This window comes from Eurytemora carolleeae, unplaced genomic scaffold (assembly GCF_000591075.1).
Source record: "Eurytemora carolleeae unplaced genomic scaffold, Eaff_2.0 scaffold6, whole genome shotgun sequence".
Taxonomy (NCBI): domain Eukaryota; kingdom Metazoa; phylum Arthropoda; class Copepoda; order Calanoida; family Temoridae; genus Eurytemora; species Eurytemora carolleeae.
The window spans coordinates 2,529-15,752 of record NW_019396148.1 but is presented as its reverse complement, the minus strand read 5'-3'; the positions used below and the strand labels follow the sequence as shown (position 1 = coordinate 15,752).

Below are 13,224 nucleotides of genomic sequence, written 5' to 3'. Positions count from 1 at the left end.
AGTTTTATTTGAAGGGGGGGGGGTCATTAATAACTGTTAAACTGTTTGTTTTCAGTTTCCCAGAGGGACCAGGGTCAATCCTTTGGAATACAACAACAACCTCAGCTTTTTCCAGGCCAACAGCAATTTCCAGACCAACAACAGTTTCCAGGCCGACAACAGTTTCCAGGCCGACAACAGTTTCCAGGCCGACAACAGTTTCCAGGGCAACAACAGTTTCCAGGGCAACAGCAATTGCAAGGACAACAACAGTTTCCAGAACAGTGGCTTGTAGACCAACGCCAATTTCAAGGACAACCGCAGTTTCAAGGGCAGCCACAATTTCAGGGACAACCTCACTTTCAAGGACAACCGCAATTTCAGGAGCAACTGCAGTTTCAAGGACAATCGCAATATCAGGGACCACCGCAGTTTCAAGGACAACAGCAATTTCAAGGACAACTGCAGTTTCAAGGACAACCGCAGTTTCAATCTGAACAATGGTATCCAATCCAAGAAGGTGGTCCCATTATTTCAGAAAACCAATATCCAAACTATCCGTTCCAAAACTCTCCTAATCAACCAGGATATCCGGAATATCCCGCTATCCCTGGATATGTAAACAATGATCAAAAATATCCTGTATTTAATGATCAGGGATATCCAGTAGAGGTTCAGTATCCAATAAACTCAAATATAGAATCTGGTGTGTATCCTGTATTTAATGATCAGGGATATCCAGTAGAGTCTCAGTATCCAATAAACTCAAATATAGAATCTGGTGTGTATCCTGTATATGAAGAATACCCAGTAAACCAGTCTCCGATCCTTCAAGCAGTACTTCCAAACCTATGGACTGAATGTCAAGGTAAAGACCCTGCAGGATTTTCTTGCATTATTTTTTACAAAATTTACAATCAATAAAGGCCGCAACAAAAAAAAAAGTTGTCTTAAGTCAAACTTTCAAAGCTAGACCAAAATTAGTGTATTGGTGATTTGGTGATTTTCAAACAAGAATGAGTCAAAACACATCTTAAGTATTGGACCTTATGGCCTAAACAGCAGCTTAGTCTGAAGTTTATCATTTTCTCCAAATTATTTAAAACTGGGCCGGAAGATGGAGTTTTATACATATTCAAAAAGAAAGGAAATAACAAAATATTTTTTTGAAGGATTGCAACCTGTTTATGCAGTTAATCAAAACAATCAGTTTCCAAACCAGATGTATCCCGATCAAATGTATCCCAACCAAATGTATCCAAATGAGATGTATCCTGTGTATGAGAATCCATGCATGGACCCCTGCTTCTGTTATTGGAATCTGTGTGAAAATCAGGTATATTTTTTCCTTTTCGAGTTTTGGAGAGCGGAAATTGTTCAGAACATGATCTGGCTAGAACATATTTTCATAATATCTCATTACCTTTGGAATTTGCAGATAGATGATCCAGCACAATAGGTGGCAACAGAGACATGGGTCAATTATACACCACGTCACAAGTGTCAAATATAACAAAGAAACGAAATTTTCTCACATTATTTGACATGTTTTTCAAGATTAAATAAAAAAGTGTAAAAACAGATTATAGAACAACACATAAAATTGCACCTTTTTCACTGTAAGATAAGCTCTTTATTCTAAAATTATCACTATTATTGATAATTTTGTCGGACACAATACTGAGTTGACACTTGTGATGTAAGAATACAGCTGTACTGAGAGTGTACAAATACTACGTTGCCATCTATTATATTTAGCAATCTATTTGGGAATTTGGAAAAAGGTTGCCTGCCCTATAAAGCACCCTGAATATAAAACTGTAGCACTCTAATTACTTGAGGCAAAGAAATAAAATGTTGGCAAAACAGCCATATTTTTATAGGTTCAACACAAACATTTTCTAGAAAAAATCAATAAAAAATATTTATAAACAAGTTTGTCACGACTAGTATGGGCAATAGCTTGGATCCTTTTTTTTGTTAAACTATTTAGGTTTTTGCACATTTAAAGGTTCCAAAATATACGAGCAGTTTAACAAACGTCTAAATGGTTCCATCTAAACTTTGGATTTCCCAAATTTTGACACTGCATGAGATAAGATATATGCAAAAAGATTAAAAGATTAGATTAAAGGAATTGAGTCTTTGCCTCAAACTCTGATGTTAAAATCCCTATATCTTTGCAACCCAATTTGTCGTAACCCTTAGATATTTCGAAGTACATCAATTTCTTTTAGATCAAATAATCTAATGAAAGGTTACATTATTAGGGTACAAAGATAAAAGGATTAGTAATATTAAGTTTACTGCAAAGACTCAATTTCTTCTAGCATAATTTAGTAAAAGTCAAGGTCTAATGCAAGGAAAGTTAATTGCGGTCGCGTATACTCTGCGTACATATCGAAACCAGTTCTCTCTGGGCGGAATTTGTAAACAAGAATAGATGCATCGTGTTCGTCTAGTATCCGAGGAGGATAAGAGCATTTAATTTTGATAATTTTGAAAATTCACATAATAGTTTCCTATGACCAGAATATTTCATAGATTATTTTTGTGAAAAATTATATTTATTTATTTATATTTATTCATATTTATTCATTACATATTATATTTATAATTTATAGAGTGGCTTATCCTATTTACAATAGTACACTTTAAACCTTTGACTGATTAAGGATGTCGAATGTATTCTTATTAACCTAAAAAATCGATTATAATTGTTGAACAATTGATTTCCAAGTTGTTTTATACTTTTTGAATTTTCGAAAACTTCATTGGGCAAGAAAATTTGGAACTTTTAAGGTATACATGTAACGTCAGCTGAGTTGACACTGTACCACAGCGTACACTATTTAAGAGATAAACAAATAGTGTTCTCCTGGTCAAATGTTTAAAGTGTACCCATCACATCAAGCATTGACATCTTTGCACGAAGGGTCACTTGAACTTAGGCCTACACTCGGAACAGTCCGAATTCAGTTAAAGTTTTGTATCTTGGTATTTCTGGCGTGGCCTAGGTTTTAAAAATACTTTGGAAAAAAACTATATTTCTAAATAATTCTAGAATCCTTGTCAACCATGCACCGACACCTGCGGGGATCAAATCGGTAACAATTTTTTTCATTATATTTATCAAGGTGTAGTGTAATAGATGGTAAGGTGGAGATGGACTTTTCACATTTTAGGTCTTTCTATTTTACATAGGTTTACATTGTGTACTAGTCAGTATACACTCCTGTAAATACACAGTATACTGTGTATTTACAGGAGTGTATACTGGATATTGTACATAGGTTTACATTGTGTACTGTGTATTTACAGGAGTGTATACTGGATATTGTACATAGGTTTACATTGTGTACTGTGTATTTGCAGGAGTGTATACTGTCTATTTTACATAGGTTTACATTGTGTACTGTGTATTTACAGGAGTGTATACTGGATATTGTACATAGGTTTACATTGTGTACTGTGTATTTACAAGAGTGCACACTGTCTTTTTTACATAGGTTTACATTGTGTACTGTCTATTTTACATAGGTTTACATTGTGTACTGTGTATTTTACATAGGTTTACATCGTGTACTGTACTGTGTACATAAATTTCCCTAGAAGGGGATGATTCATTTTTTGTGGCTGTCCCGCTTTGCCTTATATGTAGTCAGTATCCTGCTCTAGCTCCTTAAAAGTCGGCCCGGTACATGAAATGAACTGGTTTTTACAGTGTACTGCACCGGAAATTGAATGAAACTCCCGAGTTTCCTTTCTGGGTTCTCAGCCATATTTATGATATTTTTACCAAAAATATTAAGATATCTACAAAATTGCCTCACCCTTTTTTAAACCCAGTTTCCAATACTGGGTTTCATAACGATAACCTGTCTTAAGTTTTGGGCTCTATATATTTTACAGAAATAAATATTTAAAGGAATTGAGTTTTTGCCACGAACTCAAATTTCCAACCTCTGTATTTTTGCAACCTGATTATGTAAACCTATGATATTTCAAACTTGGATTATTTAATCTAACAGAATTCATAGTTTAAAATATCTAAGGTCTACCACATCAGGTTGCAAAGATATAGGGATTTATAAATAAGAGCTTATGATGAATTTTTCTTAATTTTGTCTTCTAGATTTTGATTAAAAAATCTTTAATGTATCTTTTCCCCCAAAATTATAAAAAAGTTTATTTTCTCTAAAATGCAGGATCTGTTTTGTAAAACAAAATTTAAAAAAGATTGAAAGAAGGAAATTATAGATTAAAATGGTTTTTTTTACATGAAAAGCTAATCACAGGCAGACAATAAAGGAAATATGGATGAATTTAAGCGATAGTTGTTGAACCAAAGGGTATTTGTTCTCCAAACTAATAATCCCGATTAAGCGATGAAGCTCCCGAACATTAAAACATTCAAACAATCACAGAATAACCTTCGTATCCTCTACTGAACCAGAAATCGATAATAAATGATATTTTCTTTATTTCCTGAAAAATACATTTAATTAACAAAGTTTACATATTATGAAAGTAATGTTTTATTAAAATGAAAAAAATCCTTACGATCTATTAGTGGGTGAAAGGATATAATCCAGTTATTGAACAGTACTAAAATCACGTTTTTTGTCTTCTGAAATAAAATGACAATTGATTTTAAATGTAAATCACTATTTTTATAAGTATTTTAACTTTTTTTTAACTTTTGAAACTGTATTTGCACGTGAAGGTTGTCTATACTGTCTAACGGAGAAGATTTGGTTTGGGTTCCGGCTCTGGGAGGAAATCTTAGTCAAAGACGACTTTACAACGGAGAACTCATTGTTTAGGGTTAACAACAGTATAAACTTTTTAGTGCGGTAGAAGACAAGGAATTCTTTACTTTATTCAGAGTAAATAATATTTTAGAGATTTTATTCAAAGTAGATTTGACGTGATAGTGATAGTTAAAAGTGAGTTTTCATTTTAATAAAAATACCAAGGACTTTATAAGCAGGACAAGTACTAGAATTTTTAATTCTCTCTACAGGATGAATAGGATCAGGATTGATAGACGAGTTTAAATCTTTGTTATCAAATACAGAGTTTAGATTAGGATCAGCGGTTTTACCCTTTGGATAAAAAATCATGACTTTGTTTTGCCCGCATTAATAGGTAGTTTATGAGAACATAACCATACTTAAATTTTTTCAACTTTTGGTTGATAAAAGGATCATTTTGTTGAAATGTTTTTTTTTACAGAGAACTGTCGTGTCATCAGCAAAATGGACATTACATAAGGCATTAGACTTATCCATATCATTTATAGATATTAAAAACAATAATGGACCCAATATTGACCCCTGTAGAACAGAAATGTTAATAGTCTTAAAGAATTCAGAAATCTTTCCATTTACCATTTCAAATTGCTTCCTATCTTTTAAATAATTTTCAAACCACTTCAATGCAATCCTCCTTACTCCTATATTACGCAGTTTTTTAATAATATTTTATGATCACCTATAGATCGAAGGCCTTTTGGAAATCAAGGAAAACTGCAATTATAAACTCATCATTATTAAATGTCTTTGAGATAAAATCGACAATTTATAATAAAGCAAGACATTCATATATATGTTCCCTGTAGCCGGCCAAACGGCTAGACCGAATGGGCTGACATTTTTTGAGGGAACTCAGGGGTATCCCGGGGTAACATAGGCTAAACAATTTCAATTTTTTTTTGTTCCATGTGCAAGGCCTTGCACTTCAGCTAGTTCTCAATATGACTATTCATTATGTTTTCAAACTTTGTTTTTTTTAGAACTTATTCCATTTGTTCCTACCAATGCACCCTACCCTCCTACCAATGCACCCTACCCTCCTACCAATGCACCCTACCCTCCTACCAATGCACCCTACCCTCCTACCAATGCACCCTACCCTCCTACCAGTGCGTCAAACCCTCCTACAAGTGCATCCAACCCTTCTACTAAACCTGGTATTCTGAGTACAACTGAAAACCCCATATGTAGCCAGGTAACGTTTTCAGATCAAATTACATTAAACCATTCAACTTATTGTGATTTTCAACAATAATGATTATTAAAGGAACTGTAAGCGTAATTCCAAATTACCGTCAATGTAACGATGGTAATGCACGATCCACACCGGTACCTTGAAACCTTTATCTGATCAATAATGTGGGAGATGTTGTCGTTTGTCTAGACTTAAAAGTGTTTAATTCTGATAATTACCATATGTTTTCCTGCAGTACAAATGCGCAAGTCACATTATAGAAAACCACAATTGAAAATAATCAGTTTTAAAATTATAAACATGGATATCTATATCATACTAGATCAAACAAAGCTTTTAAAGGTACCATTGTGAATGGACTTTACCATCTTTGCGTGGAGGGTCACTTGAAATTACGCTGACAGTCCCTTTAATTGCTCATTGACTACTAATATTATACATGACTAGCAGGTAATGATTCATTTGGTGTACCGTCCCATTTTGCCAAAAATAGTCTTTATGTATTGCAATACTACTTGAAATGAACCAGAGTTTGCAGTGTAAGAAGAATTGAATTCAGAGCTAAAGAATATTATTTTTTTGTAATAACTTCGGGGTGTCTTAAACAAATCAAACACAGGTACCTACTTCGTCTCCATATTGGAATTTTCTGTTAATGATTGAAAAAATGACCTGTAATAGATAATTTTTTTAGGTCACGGCTCTGGTTTGGATTCCATTCGGAGATTTTGAATACTATTTAAGGAAAAGCTCATTATTTTTTAAAGTTTTATGAAAAAAAATCTAAATTTTGGCAAAAATGTGGAGGTAAAGTTTTGAATATAATTGTCATACACATGGCAATTAAACTTTAAATCATTTGTTATTCAATTTTTTTATGAATCAACGTCCCACGCTAAAAGCTGTTAATATCTAAATATTTAATGAGTAAGCGTACTGCAGGGATTACATATTTCTCCGGCATATTTTATTCATTATTTATTTAAAATGAAATACATTTAACATGATACTTAAATAGAAAATTTATAAAAATTCTTTTTATAATTGAAATGCTAAAAATCTCAAGATTTTTCGAGTAGCTAAATATAGTTTTTGATGAAAAAAATCTTTAAAATATGCTTATTAGTCTAAATAACACCAGGGAACTCAGGTTTAATTTACATATAGAAAAGAATAACGTCACATGGGTCCCGAAGAAAAGATAGAAAAGTAAAGATATCTCCGTCGCTCTAGATCAGGCAAATATTTTATGAGTATCGTTGTGAATCAGATATCTAGAAATTAAAGGTTTCTTAAAAATCCTTTTAATTTCAAGGAATTAATTAATATTATCATTCTCCTCATGTTTAAAAATAAACCCTCATGATGAAGGATTAATGAGTTTAATCTCTAACCAGTGTAACGAGTAAGGATCTGAGTTGGCATATTGCAGACGCAAGAGCAATCTCTCTTGGTACACCTACACACCAGGTTATATCAGAAATATACAGGGTTACCCACAAAAGATGAGACTGGAAAGACGACCTAGAACTCTTAATCTATGACATTCCAAAGGTTAGATTAAGTCTTCTGCTCTGAATATAATCTTTTAAATGATTGGACCAAGAAAAATATAAGTTTACAGTTGCAGATTGTTTGATATATGGAAACAGTCAGTATTACTGCCGTATAGTCGTTTCTGAAGTCTCATCCTTTGTGGCTAACCCTGCAGTATCTCATTTTTTTTTCATGAAAAAAGTTAATCTACTAATGTCACTACTAAAGTAGATTAAACCATATGTATTTTAAAACCCCTCCAATTAAAAAGTTTTTAAACATTTCAGATTTCCTTGTTTTTCGATTTAAAATATTATTCAGCGGATTAATTTAATAGAGAAAAGGAAGGGATTTGACAGAATTGATTTGTTTTCAGGTTAAAGAACTAGAAATTCTTCCTCATATTTACTCTATAAAGGTTTATTCAAAGAGTACTGTTGTTAATCGGATATATATATATATATATATACATACATTTGCGATGACAGTCTTTAAGTTTTTTAAATGAGTCTAATTTTACAAATTGATTAGGTTAACCTGGTCTCTATTCAATCTGAGAAGGAAGCTGATTTCATTGAAGGGCTAATTCAATGTAAGTTTTTATAATTTAAAATTGTGTAAGTTATGAGCTGAAAATTTATAAATGTGGTTAAACTTGTACCGGTTCAAGCCAAGAAGTGCAATATATGTAAGTTATGTAGATATAATCAATTAAGTTATTTGTTGCTTAACTTTCTTACAGGAAGACGACCGTTAAAATGAAATTGTGATTTTAAAAGTACAAAAACATGAGACACATGAACTGAGCACTTATTCAACCTAATAAGTTATTTTCAAGATACTGGTCCAGCTTTTTCTTTAGCACAGCACTAAATTTTCATAAGATTGATCAAATGTCGTCATCCTATTCCACAGTTTTATGGGTCAGACTGTTGCTCAAACAGTCGAACCTAGTTTTAATTCGTTTCTCTCACGTGTATCCAGGTATAACTGTATCCTCTACTAGGTCTGGACCCTGGAGTAGATGTATGGTTAGGAGGGAACAGTTTAGCATATAAAGGAGAATGGGTCTGGACGGATGGTTCTCCTGTCAAGGTAAAAAAAATAGCGATATTTTGATTATGTTTTTCAATTTAAAATTTTTTATCTGAGATCGACTCTCTTGTGTAGTGTGGACTATCGTGTTCACGCTTGATCTCAATATCCATTGTGGGCACTTTTGAATTTAAGGATCAATCATTGATCCCTAAATGAAGGTTATCCATGCAGGGTATGACCACCACCACCACTTCTAGAGTCAAACTTCTGTGTTGTGCCTCACGGGATCAATTATTGATCTCCGTTCTATGCAGAACTGTGTATTCATTTAATAACTTTTCGATATCCCGTGGTGGCCTGACCTTGCAGGGATAACATTGATTGAGTGATCAAGCATTGATTCTCAAATTTATAAGTGCCAACATTGGATATTGAGATCAAGGGTACTTTCAACTTCAGAATTAATTGATCCTTCACACAAAAGTTGCGACCTCTGATGGGATTAAATAGGCCCAATTTCATGAGACAAAAAGGCTTTATTTTTAAGTCAAGCTTTACAATATTTTTTTCTATCTCTCTCATTATTTTTTGTACTATTTATAGAATTATTTTACGGTTATTTTTAAAATAGCTCAGTCCTGATTTATACAGAATGATGGTTGATTGTGTGTTTGTTTAAATATGCTGTAAAAGTTTTATTTTAGATCGCTTGTAAACAATTATGTCATTTTCATCCGTATTATTGAAGAGTTCTCTTAGTTTTTCCTGTTTTCTCTATGAATCGATTACAAGTTTTATAATATTATTTTTCTAATAGAATATTACTGTTTTCTGATTTATAATTATGAGTTTTATAAATGAGATTTCTTTTCAAAAGTTTTCAAGTATGAATTAATTGTTTTCTCATAAATCTATAATAAAGGGATTGGAAACGTAATTATACGATATTATACATCAATATTCTGGTATATTCTCTCTACAAAATTCTGGTTACAGGTTTACATAATTTCGCTTGTCTCTGAAACTCAACAACTTACGAGTTACTGCTGCGACTATTTTAGCAAATAAAGATTTCTTTTTAATGAAAAAATACTGACGATATCTTCATGATAATTACTCAGATAAAGGTTTAAAGGCTACTATTCTATGAAATATGGATACAGTCCCTTTAAATGAAGAATTACAATAAGAATTCCTTTAAAGGTTACGAGGTGGGAGTCCGGAGAACCAGAAGGAGTTGATGAAGAGTGTATGGGGAGTTCTCCAGGGAGAGGTTGGATCTCCAGACCTTGTCAACCTACCAAACCTTTATCAACAGCTTTTATTGCTAAAAGGAAAATTCAAAGTGAGAAATTAAAGAATACATAATTAAGGAATATTTCGATAATTTAGGCTGGTAGCGACTTATATCGTTTCTCGGTACTAATTAGAATATTTAAAAAGATTGAATCATTTAGAAAAATTGTAGATTAAAAAATAATATTTCTATAGCCAGATTTTTCAATGTGGAAATACATGGTTGTTTTTGATGTATTTCCATGGCACCAGTTGAAATAGAGCCTTTAAATTATATTTTCTAATATTATGGTTATTTAATCATTAAATTTAAAGAAATATTTTTTTTAAACATTAATATGATCCGCGTTTTAATTTTCTTTTGCTCCATTCTCAAGAATCAAATCAATTTCATTTCGGACCAATATTAATTCTATGTTTTTAAGGTTCGGTAACAACAGCAAATCCACCTAAACCAACAGCAAATCCTCAAAAACCAACAGCAAATCCTCCAAAACCAACAGCAAATCCTCCAAAACCAACATTAAATCCTTCAAATTCAACAGATAGCTCCTCAAGGCCGGATATTAACACTAAACCCACATCAAGACCAGACATAGGTTCCAGTATTCCAACAGAGGATTCAGATGATTCAGAGTATCCAGGTGGGGATACTGACACATCAATAGAATTCAGGAGTGATATTAAATATGTTGATTACGACTCGTAAATCTAAATTTTTTAAATGATACCAAAACAATAGAATAAATAAAATTATTTTGTTTATCCCAACATAATATATGTCAGACTGGAGAAATAGTAAAGTGGGTTCCATAGAATTTTGGAATTGAAAGACTCTTGCTAGAATTTAAATAGGCCACAACAATTATGCTGTGTAGTGTGTAATTTAGGGCTAGGCGTCGTTCCTGGGGAACGATCGTTCTATCACGAGCCCGAACGGAATTATCAAGAATGAGCCCATCGTTCCGAAAAAAAGAACGAACACATAGAACACGTTGTTACAAATATTGGAACAATAATTAAAAAGAACAAATGTGGAACGAATGAAAATTGCTGGAAAAGAACGTTAAAATCAGGAACGCGTTCTTATTATCAGGAACGTGCAGGGGCGTAAGAGGTGGGGTGGCCTGGGTGTACGTCCCCCCCTCTCCTACGCCCTCTGGATGCACAGGCTCATTTAACATCAATCGCATCTGGAGAGTTGTTGAAAAAAACTCGGATTTTTGATTTTGGAGGCAGTACTTATAAACTTTTCATAATTTTAAAATTTTTTTTTGTAAATTTTTTTTTTCATTTCTTCAAAGTTCACAAACATACAAAGCAGATTAACTAATATAGAATCAATTGAGGGGTTTGAGGGGTTTCAAGTAACTGCAGACATAATTTCAATTCTGATTCACAACAATACCCTTCAATGCTAATTGTCTGATCAAGTATTGCATTAAACATCCATGTTTCCCATTTTGAAAACTGATTATTTTCATTTGTGGTTTCATGAATCTCTATGAGATTCATGGATTTTAATTGCTTCAGAATTGATGGAGAAATGGGTTTCAAAGATACATCGGACATGTCACTCTATAAATATTAAATCTCTAGGATGTAAAAGTATAATTACATCATATAAAAATATACTTTAAAATCTCACTTTTGCCCTTAACTAAAAAAGCTTTATCAAAACGGCCTTCAGTGTGGATATAGATTTGATACCATTAATTATGTAGTAAATCCTATGAAAACATAAATATATTTGTTAAGAAACGTTTCCATCTCTATTTTTCACCCCTTGACTACTGCACAGTATTAAGAGGGAGCGTCTGATGAGTCCACTTAAGAAAATTACATAAATAATTTATTAACACTTGGAATGAAACCGTTCTCAACTAATAACACTGAGAACGGAATGAAACGGAACGGAACGTGGATGGAACTATTGGAAAAAGAACAAACAAGGAACGAACGATATAGCTGAAGGCACTCGTTCTAGAACAGAACAGAACGAATTCAAAAAGTCGGAACCTGGCCAGCCCTAGTGTGTTTACACAAGAATTGAATTTTTAATGATCCTTTATACTTTATACATCTTTCTAGCATTCTCTATACTAGGAACTAAGCCTACACCCCTCCAGTACTCTCTATACAAGGAACTAAGCCTACACCCCTCTAGTATTCTCTATACTAGAAACTAAGCCTACACCCCTCTAGTATTCTCTATACAAGGAACTAAGTCTACACCCCTCTAGTATTCTCTATACTAGGAACTAAGTCTACACCCCTCTAGTATTCTCTATACTAGGAACTAAGCCTACACCCCTCTAGTATTCTCTATACTAGGAACTAAGCCTACACCCCTCTAGTATTCTCTATACTAGGAACTAAGCCTACACCCCTCTAGTATTCTCTATGCAAGGAACTAAGCCTACACCCCTCTAGTATTCTCTTTACTAGGAACTAAGCCTACACCCCTCTATTATTCTCTATACAAGGAACTAAGCCTACACCCCTCTATTATTCTCTATACAAGGAACTATGCCTACATCCCTCTAGTATTCTCTATGCAAGGAACTAAGCCTACACCCCTCTAGTATTCTCTATACAAGGAACTATGCCTACATCCCTCTATTATTCTCTATACAAGGAACTATGCCTACATCCCTCTAGTATTCTTTATACAAGGAACTAAGTCTACACCCCTCTAGTATTCTCTATACTAGGAACTAAGCCTACACCCCTCTAGTATTCTCTTACTAGGAACTAAGTCTGCACCCCTCTTTACTGTAAGGGATGAGTATGAACAGATGATATTTCACAGTCTACACTGGAACCGTGACCATTCACCATGAAGCATGTTGCAGATTGTATTTTAATAGTGAACTTCTGTCATCTATTAGTTTCCTAGTTTCAATAGTTTCCTAGTTGTAATAGTTTCCTAGTTTTAATAGTTTCCTAGTTTTAGTAGTTTCCTAGTTTCAGTAGTTTCATAATTTACAGTAGTTTTATAATTTACTGTAGTTTCCTAATTTACAGTAGTTTTCTAATTTACAGTAGTTTCCTAATTTACAGTAGTTTTCTAATTTACAGTAGTTTCCTAATTTACAATAGCTTCTTAATTTCAGTAGTTTCCTAATTTACAGTAGTTTCTTAATTCCAGTAGTTTCATGATTTCTGTAGTTTCCTAGTTTCAGTAGTTTCCTAATTTCAGTAGTTTCATAATGTTAGTAGTTTTCTTAACAACAGTATTTCCTAGTTTCAGTAGTTTCCTAATTCCAGTAGTTTCATAATGTTAGTAGTTTTCTTGATAACAGTATTTCCTAGTTTCAGTAGTTTCCCAAGTCCTGTAGTTTCCCAATTCCAGCCGTTTTC

At 33.2% G+C, this 13,224-nt stretch overlaps 2 protein-coding genes across 2 annotated transcripts in view; one reads left to right on the top strand and one right to left on the bottom strand.

Annotated features, from left to right (window-relative positions):
* Window positions 1–1,491, bottom strand: part of LOC111696429 (activating signal cointegrator 1 complex subunit 2) — a 74,596-nt gene extending 73,105 nt beyond the window's left edge. Inside the window, exon 1 of the mRNA XM_023466030.1 lies at window positions 1,403–1,491. Coding sequence (XP_023321798.1) covers window positions 1,403–1,454 — 52 coding nt within the window. The 5' untranslated portion in view covers window positions 1,455–1,491. The remainder of the gene's footprint in view (window positions 1–1,402) is intronic.
* Window positions 1–10,626, top strand: part of LOC111696431 (pollen-specific leucine-rich repeat extensin-like protein 1) — an 11,383-nt gene extending 757 nt beyond the window's left edge. The window contains exons 2-11 of the mRNA XM_023466032.1: window positions 56–847; window positions 1,152–1,315; window positions 3,044–3,086; window positions 5,777–5,991; window positions 6,686–6,735; window positions 7,389–7,461; window positions 8,059–8,119; window positions 8,534–8,622; window positions 9,769–9,910; window positions 10,287–10,626. Of these exons, the coding sequence (XP_023321800.1) occupies window positions 56–847; window positions 1,152–1,315; window positions 3,044–3,086; window positions 5,777–5,991; window positions 6,686–6,735; window positions 7,389–7,461; window positions 8,059–8,119; window positions 8,534–8,622; window positions 9,769–9,910; window positions 10,287–10,570 (1,913 nt within the window). The 3' untranslated portion in view covers window positions 10,571–10,626. The remainder of the gene's footprint in view (window positions 1–55; window positions 848–1,151; window positions 1,316–3,043; window positions 3,087–5,776; window positions 5,992–6,685; window positions 6,736–7,388; window positions 7,462–8,058; window positions 8,120–8,533; window positions 8,623–9,768; window positions 9,911–10,286) is intronic.
* The last annotated feature ends 2,598 nt before the right edge of the window (window positions 10,627–13,224 follow it).